The sequence below is a fragment of the Lissotriton vulgaris genome, chromosome 5 (assembly GCF_964263255.1).
Source record: "Lissotriton vulgaris chromosome 5, aLisVul1.2, whole genome shotgun sequence".
In the NCBI taxonomy this organism is placed as follows: Eukaryota; Metazoa; Chordata; class Amphibia; order Caudata; family Salamandridae; genus Lissotriton; species Lissotriton vulgaris.
In genome coordinates this window covers 844,876,776-844,896,526 of record NC_141693.1, presented here as the reverse complement: position 1 = coordinate 844,896,526, position 19,751 = coordinate 844,876,776, and the positions used below count along the sequence as shown (strand labels likewise).

Here is a 19,751-nt window from a genome sequence, read left to right as displayed (position 1 = left end):
CCACCCATCAGCTAGGTGGGTTTTACAAAAAGAAGATAGGGATGAGAGCGCAGAAAAGGGTGATCGGCGAACTACCACTGCAACATATGGCCCATAGCAACACGCCCTCATTGATAACTAACCTAAAAATAGTCTCACTTAACGTCAAGGGCCTAAACCACCCGTTCAAGAGGAAAATGATTCTAGATTACCTAGCAAAGACCAAAGGTAATGTCTTCCTACTGCAGGAAACTAGGCTAGCCTTGCAAGATACCGATCGGCTCAAGGCAGGGTGGAGTGGCCAGGTGGCCTGTGTCCTGCAGTGGGGAAAAAGCGAGGCGTAATCACCATACTAAACAAGAACTCTAAACTAACGCTAGAGAGCCAGCAGTGAGACGACACAGGGAGGATTCTATTCACAAAACTGAAAAGAAGCGAGGAATCCATACATGTACTGAACATCTATGGCCCGAATGTAGATGACACCGAATTCTGGGAAGGGGTCCCGAGAAGACTAGAGGCAATCCCTCAAAATGACCTAACAGTCATGGCAGGTGACTTCAATTTAGTGCTAGACCACACACTCGACAGACAGTCAAAGTGCCATGCACTCCCTCCCAACGCCTACAACACACTAAAGAACTTATATGCCAGATTTAACCTAAAGGACCCCTGGAGACTACAGCACCCCGCCGTAAGGGACTATACCTTCTATTCTAGCCCACATAACTCGTATAGCAGGATCGATTATACACTAATCACAGGCTTGCACACACACTTAATAGAACACACAGAAATCGCGACCAGAACAATCTCAGACCACTCCTGTATCAGCCTGCAGCTGAACGGTTATCATAACGAGGCTCCCCCACGTAGATGGAGATTTACCAATGATGTCTTGTCAGACAAGGCGAATACAAACAAAATAGCGGAAGCCATAAAAGACTACATTAGCCACAACGATACACCAGACACGGACACCATGATCATGTAGGATGAGTTCAAAGCAACTATCAGGGGCACACTTATAGGAATCAAGGCCAGAATGACCAGAGAAAGCAACCTCGATTTGGCCCAACTAGAAGATGACATACAAAAACTAGAGAGGTCTCACATAACTGACACAGGCAGTAGCGGGACCTTATCAGAGCTCACAAAGAAAAAATACAAGTACAACAAAATCCTTAGTGAGAGGGCCGATCTTTTGGTGAACAAACATAAGGCAATTAACCTATGTGAGGCTAACAGAGCCTCATATCTTAAACACAAACAAAGACAGCACACCATCTCCTCACTGTCCGACCCACATAACATTGCTCACACTAGTCACAAACAGATACTAAGAATATTTAGAGACTTTTACGATGATCTATACAAAAGCGACCAAAAGCTAGACCAGGAGGGGTGCACAGCCTACCTGGACAGACTGAACCTACCAAAAATAACGAACGAACAAGCCCAAGAACTCAGCGCACAAATTAGCCCGTCAGAAATAGAAAGGGCGGTGAAGTCCCTAAAAGACAATAAGGCGCCGGGACCTGATGGGCACACAGACTCTTTCTACAAGACATTCCTCACAGATCTGCTCCCTACTTTAAAAAAAGTGTTTAACCACTGCAAAAGTACAGGGACGGTCTCGGAGTCCATGGCAGAAGCAAGCATAATCTTAATACCGAAGGAAGGCAAAGACACACAGCAGCCCCAAAATTACAGGCCCATCTCACTAATAAATGTAAATTGCAAAATCTATGCCAAGATCCTATCCTCAAGGCTGAGCACGATACTCCCAAATCTGATCAGCAACGCTTAAGAAGGATTCCTCAAGACGCGCATGTCACACGATAATACCAGACTCCTATGCCACATACTAGAAAGGGCCTCCAAGTTCGAGGTACCGGCAGTGACGATCACGCTAGACGCCGAGAAAGCCTTCGACAGGGTCCCTTGGCACTTCCTCGAGCAATGTATGCGAAAATACAACCTGGGGGAAGAGTACACGCGGAAAGTAATGGCCCTATACGAAAACCCCAAAGCCCAAATAGTCAATGGGGCGCCTCAGAACCATTTTTCTTAGTGAGGAACAAGACAGGGCTGCCCCCTGTCCCCCTCACTGTTTCTACTTGCCCTAGAACCACTGATTTAGGGATATTGGGTACAACGAGGAGATGAAGGGGATCAACATCAACGGGGTCACAGTCAAACTTGCAGCATATTCAGACAACCTCCTCATAGTCACAGAAAGCCCCGAATCCTCCATCACAGCCCTCCTAGAGACCATAGGGATGTACTTAAGGCACGCAGGTTACAAGCTGAACAAGGACAAGTCGGAATGTAAACCGCTAAACATCCACACCACTAAAGACCTATTGGGTAACTCAGGACTAGCCTGGCAAACTGGTTTCATTAAATACCTGGCCATACATTTGGGCAAAGACCTCAAATCGACACTCGACCAGAATGAAAGGCTACTCCTACAAAAGGCAAAGACATTACTGGAGGGCTGGTCTCCAAAATTCCTCACATGGTGGGGGAGGGTGGAGACGATAAAAATGATGATCACCCCTATGGTAAACTATCTATCAAGTATGCTCCCACTCATACTATCTGAAGAGTTCCACCGAAAACTGGACAAAATAATCAACAATTTCCTTTGGCGAGGGAAAAGGGCAAGAATAGGCCTCAAAAGACTAAGGAAAACAAGAATCTGGGGGGCCTAAACATAGCAGATTTCAAAACATTCCAAACTGCCTTTCTTGCAAAACAGGGAGCCTACTGGGTCATACCTCCCTAGGAGTACACACCATATGGCACAGCATAGAGAGAGCCATACTAGACAACATGGAACCAATTGCGCCCCTTACAGCCAAAAAGCACTCACAAGCGATAAACCCGATATTCAGAAACACCAAAAATGCCCTGCTTAAAATAGAAGATACATTTTCCGCTTTTTGGCAAACGATAATAATCAGTTACAGCGATAATGTAATGTTGGTGCAATCTTCTTTTCCACGCGAGGACAAATGCTTGTTGGCTTTTGGGTTTGTCCTATAACAACAATCAACATAACTGTTCTCTTAAAACAATTGGGCACCAAAGAATGATTAAGTCAATAGCCGAGAGGCGCCGAGTAGGCCGAGGGGGAGGATGGGCTGAGCAACACTGACAACAGATGGACTTCTCTAAAAATCAGCTCAAAATGCACCTGGTATGCTATTGAGAAACCCATTCTCAAACAGCATTTATTTACAATAAGAAAAACACAATCAATTGCAAGTATGAACATCAAGCAGGAAGCTGCGTTGCAGAGAGGTGGTCCGAGGTCACGCCCCTTTTTACCCCACTCTGCAAACACGGCTTCTGGCGCACTGTTGCTCGGACGATGAAGTCCACTTGTGTCCTGAGGTCCCTAGGAACACCTCTCTGCAACGCAGCTATGTGGCGCTTACTGGAGGTACCTGGTGGGCTCCTTGGCCACCAGGCACCTTCAGGATTCAAGGGGACTGTGAGAGGGATGGGTGGAAAATAAAGTGATGAGTCTTATAGGCTGTTGAATGATGGCGACATTTATTAAAGTCAATCAAAGTAGAAACGGTAACTGAACAAGATGAAGGGTATGGAAGAGGTCAACAGGGTTGTCTTGGTTCTGAGTGTTGCTGGTTGAAGATCGTCTTCTTCTCCACGGGATGATGGCACCTCCTCGGGTAAGCAAAAAAGAAACTAAAGGCGGTTAATGCAGTTGTCCTATTAGGCAAACGGTTATTCAAAGTGTGGTACCGTGCCATCACCTTGATAACCTAACTAGGGCTTATGGGTACATAAATGGGAGGCTCAGAATCGCATTCCGTCGTGCACCTCCGTTGAAACCTGTCCAAACCATGAAAAGAAGGATGTGCAATTAAAAATAAAAGAAAAAGAAAGGTAGAATGAACTTAGGGGTAATCCGTTCTAGCAGTCTGACTTTTTTTCCGTTAGTTTAATTTTGTACTCCCGTCTCTCAGGAGAATCACGCATATGTGGAGTGTTTTCCTCGTAACTGTGGTTTACATTGTTTATGCTGCTATTCACAGTAGTCCAGGAAGGCCGTGAATGGGATGTGAGGGGAAGTGAGGAAAAGGTACGAGTGATTTTTAAGCCCCTCGATCATTCCCCCTTGAATCCCTTGGACTCGCCACCCCCCTCCCTTCCCTTAGTTTAATGTCCCTTGCCCGAGGTACTTACCGCAGGGGCTGCAGGTCTCCTGAGCTACAGCGGCCTTACAGCGTCCTCAGGGGGCCGCACGTCCCAGAGATTCCTTGTCTGCTTCGCGTCCTTGTTCCCTTTTCAGCCCGTCTGCTTCTCCTCCTCGCTCTGCCTTCAGCCCGTCTCCTTCTCGTCCTCACTCTGCCTTCAGCCCTTCTGCTTCTCGTCCTCGCTCTGCCTTTAGCCCGTCTGCTTCTCGTCCTCCAAGGATGCTCCGCTCTGTTCTCTCCTGCTTCCCGAACACGCACACCTCGGCGTCGTCCGGGATCTCCCTTTCTACTACATCCCCGCCCCCTTCTTCAGAAGCGCTACACTCCATTGGTTGTCACGCCAGAGGGGGAGGTTCCTCGACCAGCAGGGAAAAAGGGCTGAAGGACATTAACTCTTGGTGATCCGTCTGCGATCCTTCGTTATACTGTTCCAGCGTTATACAGGGCTTCTTAGGGTGGCAGTTCGGCTCCTTCTCACAGGGACTTAATAGGGATGTTCTAGTTAGAAATTAGTATTTATAAAATCTTAGAAATAAACTAAAACAAGCATTGGCATAGCCAATCGGTCTCGCCTTTGGGACCTTGTAAGTGTTTAGCCATGCAACAGTTAATGTTGTTGCACCGAGGATATTGTGCTGCATAGCTAAATACTCATGAGGTCCCAAAGGCGAGACCTATTGGCTATGCCAATGCTTGTTTTATTTTTTAACAGCAGGTGTAGCTAGTAGACCAAAAACGTTGTCACTACCAACGCAGCAATAGTCTCCATGTCACAATCGGTAGGTTATTCAATGGAGACGGAAAGAACTGCCCTTTAAGTTGTTTTTCAGGCAGACGGTCAAGGAATCTGCCCATCAGAACTTCATGACACAACCAGGAGATCTGTGGTAGCCAAGCGACCAAATTGACATGGAACGTTTGGGGGACGAGTGGGGGACAGAACAAATGCTGGACTATCGCCTTGACAAATTACCCCACTACAGAAGAACTAAGGCGGGCAACTCCACAAGGCCTAGTTTGTGTTAATCCACACCTGCTAAATCCCAGATCAAACTTTCTCGATGGACAATTCTGGAAATCAATCTAAGTTGTCAGAAAGCAATCTGCTGTAAAAGTAATTGAACGCCCAGAGAACAGGACCAAAAGCCCAACAAACACAAAGAAATATAAGGCTGCACGATGAGGTTAAAAACGGTGAGGTAAGAAACATTAAATCTGCCGAAACCAAAGTGAATAGTGCAACACACAAGATAAGGGAAACACACAGTACTCCCCGTGCTACAAGACATGAATTCCCACTCCGTTCCACCCTCAAGAGTCCAGCTGGGAAGACGTCAGTCTAAGGGTCGCTTCAGTATATGGCAGAAGAAATTTTGGTTTAGGCTCTACAGACTGTAGACCTAGTGGGCCTAGGCTAAAAAAAATCTGCTGCTCCACCCTGGGCAGAAAAACAGTCCAATACCAAACCCCACAGAGCCAGACGTCAGTAGTCAGGGATTTAAAAGACCCATAACATCTCTGGCACCGTGGAAGAGCAGTGGATACTGCAGAGCATTGAGATAAACTACAGATAAACAATGAATCTCTGGGTATTCTCCCTAAGCTCTACTACAGTCAGCGGAAAGGTCCTTCCAGCATGGAGTCCGCTGCATCTGTGCTTCAGTAGTACACAAGTATGCGGTGTCTGGGCTAGTCTTCCATTTCTTCCCAAGCTGCTCCAAATTTCCACCCACTCCATCTTTCTAGCTACAACCTTAGGCTGAAACCATTATCTAAAAAACACATACTGATCTGCCTAAGGAGCAGCAAGCACTGACGCAATCTCTTGGCAAAGGGATCCGATTATCAGAGGGTTCATGAAAGCACTGGTACTGGGAGGAATGCTATAGATGAGGCACACATCAATGTTGGATTTAAGTGAACCCAGGTGCTGGTCTGGGGCTGGAGCAGTCGGTCTCGCATCTACTCCAATAAACAACAAAGGTGAACATCATGTTTACCTTCTAGCTAGCATAGCTTCGCATGTGCCTGGCACAGCAGCCCTCTTCCTAGCCAAACCGTACAGGAGACAAAGCCTATAGTACAGCACTATCCACAGCACTTGGACTTAGGAGACTTGCACCCACAGTCAGGAATGGAATCGGGGAAGCAGATGCCTGATGTTCAAACCATCTAAAAACTATGGGCTCAGACAGGCCAAGGCTTCACAGACAGCACTAGCCCACATTCAATGTATTGTAAAGAGAAGAGGCCTCGAGTGTGCAGAACCAGTCACAGGAATGGATTCAAGTCAGTCTAGGACCCAAACGCATACAGGATGGCATCGAAGCCAGGACTAGCCGATTTACCACATTCAAGCCATTCGCTATGTGAAGATCAGGATGTGCAGCAAGGCACCTAATCTGGTGTAATGCCTTTAGTCTGCTTTTAATCAGCTTAAGTGTTTCCGGTGCTTCGAGGGAAGCTTTAACACCCTCCCAGCACTTGACTGCATCCTCATGTGCAGCTGGAGTCGGAGGCTCCTCTGGGGAAGGAGGTAAGCCCCTCATTCTACAGTATGTGAAAGAAGGGGGTGGCGCTAAGTGTGCATACTGCAGTCCAGATCATACTCCATGCAAGGAAAAACACAAAGCATGCCCATGAGGCACAATGAAGTGCATACCGTGTAGGAGAGCTCAGGCCCCACAGTAAGCAGAGCACGCACGCTTATGATACACAGGAGCTCAGGCCTCTACAAATGATAACATTCCAAGTGTGCAGAAGTCATGGCATCTCAGACCCCCCATGTGAGGTATACAACCGTGCACACTAAGGGCACTCTATATCACACTGGGCATACAGAGCACTGCATGAAGATTCCAATGGGCAGCAGTTGTGCCATGTGAGATAATATAAAGTGTGAATTTTGGTAACGTGGACACCCCAGGAACAGCCATTCCGTCACAACGAACGCGGCGTAGAGGGTGCTTTGGTCTGTTTTTCTAACCATTTGTTTTTAAGAACTGATGTCACCAATCCCCTGCTGGTCAGTGTACCCCTTTCCCAGAAACAACCTCCACAGATCGTTTAAGTGCATCACGTACAAGCATTCAAATGTTCCTCCATCAAAACAAGTTTGCTGAGGACACAGAAAATATATGTTCTGCATGATATTCTACGGAGCCCAGTATAGTTTACCAGCGAAGTACCACTTGCTGCACATTTCAAAAACTGATTAATGGAATGTGATCAGACAAGTTAAATGAAGGTGTTTATTAACTATGTCTAGTTATTTTAATGAAGAGACGGCGAGCACTTGATCAAAGCAAAGCGTTATCTGTGACAAACACTGTGGAGCAATAAGGCAACTGACGTGTGATATGACAGCTGCTGACGACCCTAGCTTTTTAGCCACCAACACTTTAAGTATTAGCATATAGTCTACACTTCGAAGGGTAAAAAGGTTAAAGGTAGGACTGGCTGCGGCATGGGCTGATGCCGGACGTCTGATCAGTGGTTACAACTAGGGAAAGCTCAATGATGTAGAAAACATATATTGCAACTCGATGTTGAGACTGAGCGTCAGTGTGCAGAGAACCATGGCAGGGTACTGGGCAAGCACTCGGTGACTGAAACCAGATCTCCAACCCCCGGCTCCTCCCGAAACTGAAGAAAAGACAGTATGACGTGCACACCCCACATCTTTGAGCCCCTCAAGTCTAGGGTCCCCACACAGATGGACATTAAAGACTCCTGCTATAAAATAGTTCTGCTTGCTTCGGGTCATGTTTCTCAAGAAAGAGCCCAAACATGAGATACTACATACTTCAGACAAGCAGGCTACCGCGTTATAATAATTTTAAAGCAATAACTTACTTGACCCACTAGATAACAACAAGGCATTTAAGGAAGGATGATATGAGCGCAACATGACTCACCTGCCTTGGACAGTTAAAGAAACAAAGCTGTCCAAGCCCCCCTTAGCTTCTACTTCGCAATAGAGGAGGTGGCTGCCACAAAAAAGGTTTTATAGCCTTCCAGGTGATAACTATTGTCGGTAGCCAACCTCTCCTGGAGGCAGATCACATGAAACCTTCTCAGAAAAAGTACCCATTCTGGATGATCAAGCTTACTCGCCAGCCCTGCAATGTTTCAGGAAATAAAGTTACACGCATTATGCTCTGGGTATTCCGAATATGAAAGCCCAATGGGGCACTGTGTTAGAAGGACATTTGGCTCGGGGGGAACTACACTCAGTCAATCACACCGTTCTATCCAACTCAGTGGCGCAAACCTGTTAGATGTAACTATTCCTAGAATGGCCTCCTGCGCGTTCCCCTGATCCATATCTAGAGGATATCTGTGAATCCTTCCAGATGGAAAAAATTTCTTCAACACATTGAGCTTGTATCCTGAAGCTGCTCCAAACTCATGGGCCAGCTGTTCTATCTTAGGCATAGCCATCATAGGATTTGGAGTGACCACTGCCACATCATCCGCATATGCGAAAACCCAATAGTGCTCGTGTCTCCAGATTACTGATTTTATCCCAGAATTTTGCTCTAACATCATTAAAAAAGAGTCAATATATAATGAAAACAACAAAGGGGAGACCGGGATCGCTGCCATGTACCTCTTGTAATATATACAAGATCTGATTCAAGGCCCATTATACAGACTTTAGCTGTCGGGTGCGGATATAAAACTTGGATGGCTAAAATGAAAACCTCAATGGCTGAAATGAAAGTGAAACCTTGTTTTAAAACCTACTCGGGGGGCGTGGCCAAGATGGCGGCGGAGTAGGACGTGGATCCGTGTCCCTCCGGCGCCTCGAGCCCTAAAGCATTGCCTAGCACCCCCTTGGGACCCTCTGCCTACGGGGATTGTTCCCCCCCCGGTCGCCGCCTTGCACTGGCGGTGGGTTCTGCTTCGCTGCCGGCGACGTAGCTGAGCTGCGCCAGAGACGAGACCCGCGGCACGCCAGACTCGGGAGCTGTGTCGGGCTCCAGCGGCGTGGGTGAGCGGAACGTGGATGACAAGACGCCTGCGAGGCCACTGGCGAAGGGGAGTCGGAGACAGAGCCCTCACTGAGCCCCACGCAGCTGAGGAGGTCACGAGGAGTCGTGCCATCGGCGACGCTGGTTACCCGCCGCGGCGCGGAGAGTGGCTGCCCAGAGCAGGGCAGTGAGGCCGGCAGGGCTGCCTATGAGAGGCGAGGCTTCGGGGCCTGTGCTGACCTGGCGCCGGGGAGCTGCTGCGGCGCCTGCTGCCTGTGTCCCACTGTTGGGCATGAGGACCCCCTGAACAGTGCCTTTGGTGCCGGTAGGGCTGGCCGCGGAGAGGGGAGAGAGAAGGAGCCCCGCCACGACAGAAGAGGGAGCACAGGGTCGCAGGCTTGCTGCCGGCCAGATTGGCCCCGGAGGTGAGAGGGCGAGAACTCGGCTGCACAGTAGCTGCGAGGGCGCAGGCTCCCTGAGAAGCTTCTTGCGGCCTACTGGGACTCCGTGTGGCATTCTGCCCCGAGCGGTGGGGCCCCCACTCAGACTTGCCTTGTCCTGCGAGCTGTCCCCACCCTGTGGAGGACTACCTGGTCCCCCGGGCCTGAGAGACTCCTGAGCCCGAGATCGGAGTGCAGCCAGGGTGACCGGAGGTGGGCCTAGCCGAACGAGTTGACATCGGGCCTGGCTGGGAGGACCACGTGGCGACCTCGCCGGCCATGAGGGGTAGACAGTGGAAGGTGGTTCCCCGGAGGTCGACCATGGCCACCGCCAGGACGAAGAAGGACAAAGAAAAATTGGGCAAGGACGGAGCACCGAAGAGCTCCGGGGCTGCTGTGTCCCCAGTGGCTGACAAGTCCCCGGGCCAGAGTCTGGCGGAGGAACCAGCGACTAAGGCCTTTATGTTGGAGATTTTTGGGGCTATCAAGGAGGACATTGCGGGGCTACGTAACCAGCTTGCAGCAGATTTGCGAGAGGTACGGAGGGATGTGGACGAGGTGGGGGAACGCGTGGCCACTCTGGAAGAGAACGACCTGGAGATAGGGGGCGACATACACCGCCTCCAGCAAGACGTTATCAGGCTCACCGAGCAAAACCTCGACCTCCAGGCACATGCGGAGGATTTGGAGAACCGTTCCCGCCGCAACAATATCCGGATCAGAGCGGCGCCGTGGAAGGGCGAGGGATCGGCCCTTCGTGAGTATGTCGAGGCCCTTTTTCAGCAGATCCTACAGGAGGAGGAACCTAAAGACATTCGAATGGACAGAGTGCATCGTATGGGCCTACCCAAGTGAGCGAAAGCACCACCCCCAGACATCCTTTCATTCGTGCACGATTTTCAGTTGAAAGAACGCATCCTCAAGATGGCGAGCGATGCTGCTCCCCTGCAGTTTCGAGGGCACACCCCGGTGCTTTATCAAGATTTGGCGGCCTCCACATTGCAGAAGCGCATGGACTTCCGCCCGGTCACTTCGTTCCTGCGAGACCGCAGTGTGGCCTACATGTGGGGCCATCCTTTCCGACTCATTTTTCGCTGGCAGAATAAATTGGTTCAGGTGCGGTCACTCGAGGTGGCCATGGACCTCCTGGGTATTGAACGCACGGACGCGGAGTCGGCAAGTGGTGGAGACTCTCGCAGGCGGAGACGACGCTTGGCGGAATGGCAGACGGTGGGCCGCACTGCTCCCAAGAAAGGCCCTGACGCGTCTTCACGAGAGGGACACAGCTGTGGCCTCTGTGGCACAGGTTACGGAGGCCGCTCAGGAGACTGTCCCGGATGTGCCGTGAGTCCCGAGAGGGTACATAGATGGCGTTGGAGGGGGTATCCCCTGCAGGTATTCTGATATGGTCCGTGGACTGGGTGAGTTACATATCCGGGAAATGAAGACTGTAGATTGGTGCCCATTCCCCTTGCCTATGTGGCCTGAACTACGGATTTGCATACTTAATCTTGTTCTTTGTTGTCTTAATTTTGTTTTGTTGACAGGGGGTTCGGAATGTGTGTGGGGGAAGGGGGGAGTGAGTGATGGGGGGACTCCGCACCAAACCTTTGCCATGTGCCCTTAAAGATGCATTCCTGCTCATTCCACCTGCACTAGTGGGGGTGTGTTCTGAATGTTTGCGGGTGTTGGGAGTGGCCCTGAACCTGTTCTGGAGCGCTTGTGATGCAGCTCATGCTCGAATGCGATGGCTAGGGAGTTGAAGGTGGCGAGCCTTATGGTACGAGGCCTAAACAACCCAGTGAAGCACTCTGCTGTACTATCCCTACTTGAACAGTCCGGGGGGATGATGTCTGCCTCCTACAGGAGACGCACCTCCTGTTTAAGGACGAGCGCCGGATGCGAGACAGGTGATTCCCCCTCCAACTGGGGTCGTCTGGTCCGGCTAAGAAAAACGGAGTAGCCCTCCTCTTTAGTGCCCGGCTGCGCTGTAAGGTCCTGACACAGTTGGTGGATATTCGGGGGAGGTTTCTGGCGGTGCGGGTGCAGTGGGGGGATGCGACTTTTACTGTTGGGTCCCTGTACGCACCAAACACACAGCAGGAGTCCTTTCTGCGCACAACGTTAGCCCAGGTCCTGGCCTCCTCTGACACCTTCATCTTGGTGGGGGGTTACTATTGCTCCTCTGTTTATTTTGTTCCGTTTTTCACTTCTTTTTCTGTTTCTGTTTTCCTTTGGTTTCTGTAGTCTGCTTGTTTTGGTAGGCATTGGGAAAACCAACGCTGGGCGCTTTATGGAATGTTTTTGTTTAGAGAGTTTCATTGCTGCATTGGTTTGTTCACCGACTCTCCAACTCCCTTACTTATAATGCAAGTTTTTCTTTTTAAAACACATAATAGTTTGAATTTTTTTAATACTTTGTTGGTGTTGGCTTTTTCCATTAGACTCCGGGTAACACTCCCCATGAGCCTCTTTGCATGTTGTTTGCTATTAAACCTACAGAAGCCCTGCGGAACCTGCAAATGGTTTATTTTATCTACTTTTTTTGTATTTTGGTAGGCACAGGGAAAACCGACGTTGGATATTTTATGGAATGTTTTCGTTTCTCTACTCCCCACAGGAGCCTCTCACTGCATACCGTTTTACATGTATAAACTTCTTCAGAGGTTGTATTATCCATAGGAGTAAATACTACTTTTCTGTCTCTGAAAGGTTGAAAGGGCTGGAACTCTGTCAGTATAGGGCACGTTATTTGTGTTTCATTTTTTGAATTATTTTACATTACTCATAAAAATAAACAAGTAAGGCTGTGGCGCATAAAACAGAACTTCCTGTGCCAATGACATTGCCCCAACCCTTCCACCTTTTCACACGGAATACCATGGTATCCACTTTTCACAAAAGAGCTGTTTGGATGCGCTGTGTCAGAGTTGGTTCTTCCTTTCCAGGCGATTCTCAGGAGTCCATCTAACTTAGCTGATGAAAGAACGCACCTATACTGTAGTTGTGTTCTCCTTTCCTGTGGTGTGAAGACAACCTACCTTCACTATTGCTACCCTTATCCATTTTGGAAAATATATCCAACCATTTTAGATGTGCTTCCTTGCTGGTATGATCTTGTTAAACGGGATTGTACTTCAGGGGCAAAACTTAGGACCTTGCATCCCTGCCTTGGAGTGGGCACTCCACCGTTCCGATTGTCCCCCCCCTCCTCCCAGTGGCCTATAACCATATTTGCTTGGTGGAATAATTTGGAGTCAAGTCACTTAGGCCCTGATTATGATTTAGCGGAGTGAATTCCATTCTGGAAATCTGCTTCACTTATGCATGAGTGGGCCATTTGTCCCACATCCATTTTGGAAAATATATCCAACCATTTTAGATGTGCTTCCTTGCTGGTATGATCTTGTTAAACGGGATTGTACTTCAGGGGCAAAACTTAGGACCTTGCATCCCTGCCTTGGAGTGGGCACTCCACCGTTCCGATTGTCCCCCCCCTCCTCCCAGTGGCCTATAACCATATTTGCTTGGTGGAATAATTTGGAGTCAAGTCACTTAGGCCCTGATTATGAGTTGAGCGGAGTGAATTCCATTCTGGAAATCTGCTTCACTTATGCATGAGTGGGCCATTTGTCCCACATCCAGATTTGGTGGTTGCAGGATCAATACACCCAGGTATACTGGCTGGGAAGTCCAGCCAGGAAAATCCTTTGAGAAAGGGCTGGATTGCAGTCTGGACCCACTCCCTGGCCTCTGTTCAATCTTCAGGCAAGGCATGGGGGTAGCATGTAATGCTTCTTCTACCTAGCAACATTCTCCCCTTCTGTTCACTCCCCTCAAAAGCTCCAACCCCCCTCCTGACCCCCCTCCCCCACTTCCCCCCACCCAGTCTCCACCATGCTGCAATCCCCTACACATATTTTCCAACTTCTCAGAGGCCTGTGTACAAGATTTAGATGACTTGTTCGAGCCTTGATTAAGTAAACTCTGCCTTTCGTTTTCCGCAGATTAATAAAACAATCTTGATGTAGATGATAGTATTACTGCAATTGACAGTGTTACAAAATGACAGACTTGCAGCAAGCAATATTTGTGTTTGAGCCTTTAATATTGAATGCATTGTGCACCTCGGGAAGAGGTGTGGCGCCGAAGCCAGGGCGACTGACGCTGGACGCTGGGGATCGGTTCGATCCCCGACTCCAGCGGCAGGGGTCTGCCCAGCACCATGCGACTCTGGGCAATAGCTTGCTTAATCTTTCCAAAGGCTGATACCCCCTGATGCGCCGAGATACCCCTTCGGGTGATTTGTGCGCTATACAAGTACTGGATTTACATTTTTACATTTTACAGTCCATGGAGTAAATGAATCACTGTAACAGGTATCCTTACTAGTAGATTTCTGGGTATTTATTGTTTTAAGTCACGTGTCTATTGTTTTAACTATGGAATAATTTTTTTTACGTATATTTGTGTTGGTATATTGCTCTGTACTTTTAGGGATATTCTATATCCGAATACAGATAATTGAAAAAAAATATAGTAGATTTCTCATTATTTTCAAGTTGCTTTGCTTTTGACTTTTACTGCCTTCAGTTCTCAATGTTTTGTACCATGTTCCAGTTTCAATCGCGTTTAATTTTTTAATTTTATTTGTTTAGAACTGTTCAGTGACAAGAGCAATACTCATGAGTTTGTCAATCTGGTGAAAGAACTCGCTTTACCTGGAGAATTAACCCAAAGCAGAAGTTATGATTTTGAATTCATGCAAGTTGAAAAACCATATGAATCCTACATTGGTGCCAATGTTAGACTAAGGTATGTTTATAAAGTTCGAATATAATCTTCAAAATAGATTAACAACTCTTTGATAATTCTGGCTCCTGTTTCAAAAGCTAATCAGCGAGCGAGAGTCTCCAAAAAAGAGAGCTTCTCTAAGGTTGAACATTACTTTGCTTATTATGGACGTAAGGATCACCCGAAGGATTTTAAAAAGCCATACTATAAGAAGTTTGCCTAATCCTCTGCCCTTTGGTCTCTTCTAAAGAATTATTTTTTAATGTGCTCAGCAGACATGCTCTCCCAACACTTCCATTTTTTCCCTTTTTGTGTCTGTTTTCTACTGTTGGTTGAGATTAAAAACAATACTCATCCTTCCATCATCCGTCCAACCAACACCCTTCTCTTCTTTCTACCCCAATAACACAACAAACCAACACTTACATGCCACAGCGCCACACTTTTTAACTCTTGCAGCAAACAGGTCTAAAACAAACAGTCTTAAATCTACTTCATCCCCTCCTAAACACAACATACACTCTCCTCACAAAAAAACATCACCACCCTCTTAACCTTACAAATTCCACTCACAAACAATACTATACAAACAAATCCAACTGATAAAACAAATACATCAACACCTCTTTTCACTACTCCTTAAAAAACAAAACATATCATGCACATCAGCATAACAAAATCTCGCTAACACATCACCTCATAATACTTGGTCACAAAATACAATCATACACCCACCTTTCTAACTACACAAATGAACAAACTCCTATGCCAAGCTGTCTCTCTTCCACCACACCTAACACACATACACCAACACAGCAACTCTCTTCCTCTCATCCATTGGACAATTTAGAACCTTACTAACGACCTACTCATACACCTTCCGCCCTAAAGAATATAAACAGCGTTCCACACATCATTATTTTGCTTCTCCATGTCTACTGCACAACAAGGTTACACCACAAAAACAGCACAGCACACCAACTCATTCTCAAACACTGTCCATCCCCCCCACCTACGCATGCTGACCCATCAAAATGCCTTCTTAGCCTGCTGGACGAGGAACACATTACAGAACAGTTACACTATTGCTATCCTCATACAGCCTATACCAGCACTAAAAACACACATGCTACTAACCCATACAATACATATCACTCTTCTACAAAACAAATTCTCACTGTCCGCAAAACACATTCTCGAAACTGTCTACAAATAAATCCTCAATCACTCTCTAAAAGCAAACATCACGTCTACGACCTTCTCACTGATGCAAACCCAGACATACTAATCATATTTGAATCCTGGTTGGGAGATGATATGGCTCCAGTCCTGCATCAAGCCATTCCTCTAGGCTATCAAACGATCACCCAAAATCATATGGGCAAAAAAGGAGGTGGTCTAGCTGTTGTGTTCAAGCAAACATTACGTATCACTAAAGTTGACGACATCTCAATAAAGAATTGTGAGGCTCATCTAACAAGATGCAGTGCTACACCGTCTTCCTCTTGCAACTTCCTGCTCCTTTACAGACCTCCACCTAGTAAGGCGACATTCCCAGACGAACTCCTAGACACTGACTGGCACCTGATGACAATACACTCCAACCTATGCATTCTGGGTGACCTCGACATTTGGTTTGACAAACCCAATGTGACCCATCCAAAAACAATCACTGGCCTAGATGCACTGACCCTGCATCAGATTGTCCAAAAAAACACACACATCGCTGGACATATGCTAGATGTCATTTTTGCTAATACCGAACTAGTTACCTTTCAAATTATAACTCCAGTCATATGGTCAGACCACCAATTGCTTGCTTTCAAACCTAAAACAACACTAAGCGACTCACCTAAAACCACCTTACATGCATCCACCTATCGACCATGGTACTAACTCAATCTGGAACACTTAGAAACACAAGTAACATCCAGTACAGATCTGGAAACAATAACTTCTGTTAAAAAAAACTATATGTGTGGCTACAGGAAGCTTTTGATATCCTGATACTACTCAAAACCACACAACAGAACAAAGAACAAAAGAAAACCAGCACCCTGGAGAAATACAGAGATAAAAGACACAAAACTACAAATTAGAAAGCTGCAACGTGCCTTGCTCAAAACAAAAAAACAAATGAGACAAACTTCACCTACAGAATATATACAGATTATACAACTCCGCTATGAAAAAAGCAAAGAAAAGGTACCATTCAGACAAAATTCAGAATGCTAAATGTGCAAATAAAGGATTCTATAAAATGCTCAATGAATTTCGTAAACCAAGTTGCCGATTTCACTGTCATACTGGCAAATCATTACGCGGACAAAGCAGACATGTTGGACTAGTACTTAAAACAGAGACAAAGCATAAGTACTAACTCTTTTAGTAAACAACAATCCAATAATATTCTAATCTAGCCTCTCCGTTCCTTCCAACACATTTCACACAATGAATTTATTTACCTGGTCAAAGCAAGCAGGCCTGCCGGCAGCCCTTCTGGCCCATGTCCACCACAAACCTTCAAGAGTATTCTTCTAACAACCTCTGCTGCCACTCCAGTAAGGAAAATCATCAACGATTCCTTAACTACTGGAATATTTCCAGAAGAACTAAAAAAGTCATACATATGCCCTTCACTAAAGAAATCAAACTTGGATCCGCTGAACCCTGGCAACTACAGACCCATTACTAACAGACCATTCCTGGGCAAACTGATAGAAAGAGCAGCGTTCGCCCAGATGTCGCAATTCATTGAAGGGAATGCCATACTTTCAGACTTCCAAGCAGAATTTAGTCCGGGAAGAGCCTCAGAATCTGCCCTCCTTGCCATTTGGGATGACCTGAAGAACACAGTTGACCGCAACGCAACTGCACTACTCCTCTTGGACCTCTCAGCTGCCTTTGACACAGTTGACCATGACACTGATACAAAGACTATATGAAGCCGTCATAGAGGGGACTGCTTTAGACCGGATCACTTCCTACCTTCAAAACAGAACTAATGCATCCATACCACACCTTTCTCATCCAAACCATCCTCCACAAAAGCTGGGGTCCCTCGAGGCTTTCATCTCGCCCATACTTTTCAACATCTACATGAAGTAATTACCCGTACTAATCAATCAATTTCAACTCATGTGCTATAACTATGCAGATGCTTGAGCTTAAGGAGTTAGGTCCCGGGACATGAGGAGGGCTGGACCCTTTTTCAAAATTGAACAAATATAACTTGCTCTCCTCACAATTCTTTGTTGCTTAATGATTTAAAGCACATAACTCAGGTCTACTACTGGATATGTGGGTTTATTTAGTTTCACCCTTTGCTTGTAAATTTCAAAGTACATCAAACTTTTATGTTTGAAAAAAACACATCACATGTAACACTTAGTAAAAAATACAACATACACAATTACCAACACTTTCAATACATCAAAAAATGAATGGACAAAATTACAACACATATATGCACATTTGTTTACAAATAGCAGCGATTTTTAGAATCATCAAGTTCAAACTGCCAAAAAACAATACTTCTATTTGCTTATAAGTCAATGAAGGACAAAAAGGTTTTTTGTAAAGAAGGCCAACTGAACAAAAATTTAAATGATTCCCATAATCGCAATTAGTCCTAGTTCTTTATGGGGGCCTTCTAGATGCCGACGCGTTTCGAACCCGTTGAATAAATTAGCGGGATCTCGTCAGGGCTTTGTCACTTCAATATATTCTCGTTCTGTGCACAAAAGAAGAGAGAACAACACCTTAGTTTTGTTGCTCTCACCCATTTAAGAACACTCTACCTGTGTGTTTTAGAACTAAAAGTTCTATACCTGTGGGTTTATGTCTGGCCGGGTTCAGGTGGGTTCAACAACCGTCTTGTTTAACTTCTGTTTTGGAACCCTAAGGAATAATTTTGTATTGCGATTAACGTTTGAAAGTCAAGGGGTGACTAATGATCTCATTGATAACTTAGCGATGCTTAGAAAGTGGTACCTTATTCGAGCACCGCTGCCCCTTTAGAGTGTGTCCTCTTTACGATTCATTTTCATCTCATGTTTTGTCTCAGGCTTGTGCTCCCTGTATGTAAAAAAATCGGATTCTTTATCACAAGAGCGTTCCCTCCCGTTGCCACACTATTAAGGGAACGGTTCATAAAAAACAAACTACCTTAGAGGGGCGTCCCTCAGCAGGCGTGAGTTTCTCTTCCTTGTACGTTGCCGTATGCCTTGTGTCTGTTAAAAGGAAGGGAGAGCGGGTTGAGTGCATCTGCTCAGCGCTCGTGGTATATTTGTGCTACTGGGCGGGCCGCCCGTGTTTGCTCCTACCTCTAGTTGTGGACAGGGATTCAGGATATCTGGTGGTCTGCAGCGCGTCTGTTGCTGTCTGCTTCCGTGTTGATGCCGGCGTTTAGTGAGAACGACCATCTGATGGTCGGCGTCACACGTTATTATCGGTGACGCAGCCCAGGCATTGTGGGATATGTAGTTCATTATTGTTCCAGGGCCATTGTTCATAGGGATTGCCTATTTGAAGGGGGTCTATTTAGACAACACTCTGGCGGTGGATCGCGTGGAGCACTATTTCGGAAGGAGTTTTTAAAAAGAGGGGGGTTAAAGCCTAGAGACTTCTGACAGTGTGTTCAGCCCACCTTGGGCGCTGTTGAATTTAAGAATCAGATAAGCTTCTTTTGTTAAGAGGACATTTTCAATGTCTGGGGGACATTTCGACTGATTGATGCTATACAATACTGACCATTTGAAATCAGTTTCTCGATGGTTAGCCTCTATAAAATGCTGTACCATAGGCGCATTGGGGACCTTGTTTTTGAGTCTAGATCGATGTTGGGTGATACGGGTATTTACCTGTTGGGTAGTTTTCCCGATGTAGATTTTATCACACGGGCATACAATGACGTAGACAACATTCTTTGTCCGACAATTAGAAAAACCTACATTCTTCCATTTAATTTTTTTGTGGTTGAATTCAGTACCTTCAATCGTGGTATCACATGAGGCACAGTTACCACATTTGTGATGACCGGATATCGGTTTCAATCCCCATTGGGAGAGGAGGTCACTTTTGGGTTTTTGGATTCGCACATCAGCACGAACTAGTTGCTGACCTAGGCTTTGGTTCTTTTTGTATGCGAATATTGGCCTCGGGAAGGGGCATTCCAGTTCCTCGAGGAGGTGCCAATTTTTAAGGACCATCTGTCGGACTTTGTGCGTGTGTGGGCCAAATGTGGTCACGCATACCATCTTCTCAAGCTCTGGTTTAGGCTTATCCTGCGTTAATAAGCATTCCCGGGGTGTGTATCGAGCCCGTTTGTATGA

The 19,751-nt window shown here is 46.6% G+C and overlaps 1 protein-coding gene across 2 annotated transcripts in view; it reads left to right on the top strand.

The window, feature by feature from the left end:
- Positions 1 to 19,751, top strand: part of VPS26A (VPS26 retromer complex component A) — a 352,216-nt gene that overhangs the window by 108,261 nt on the left and 224,204 nt on the right. For both annotated transcript variants that reach the window (XM_086922395.1, XM_086922394.1), the window contains exon 4: positions 14,283 to 14,439. In XM_086922395.1, coding sequence (XP_086778521.1) covers positions 14,283 to 14,439 — 157 coding nt within the window. The remainder of the gene's footprint in view (positions 1 to 14,282; positions 14,440 to 19,751) is intronic.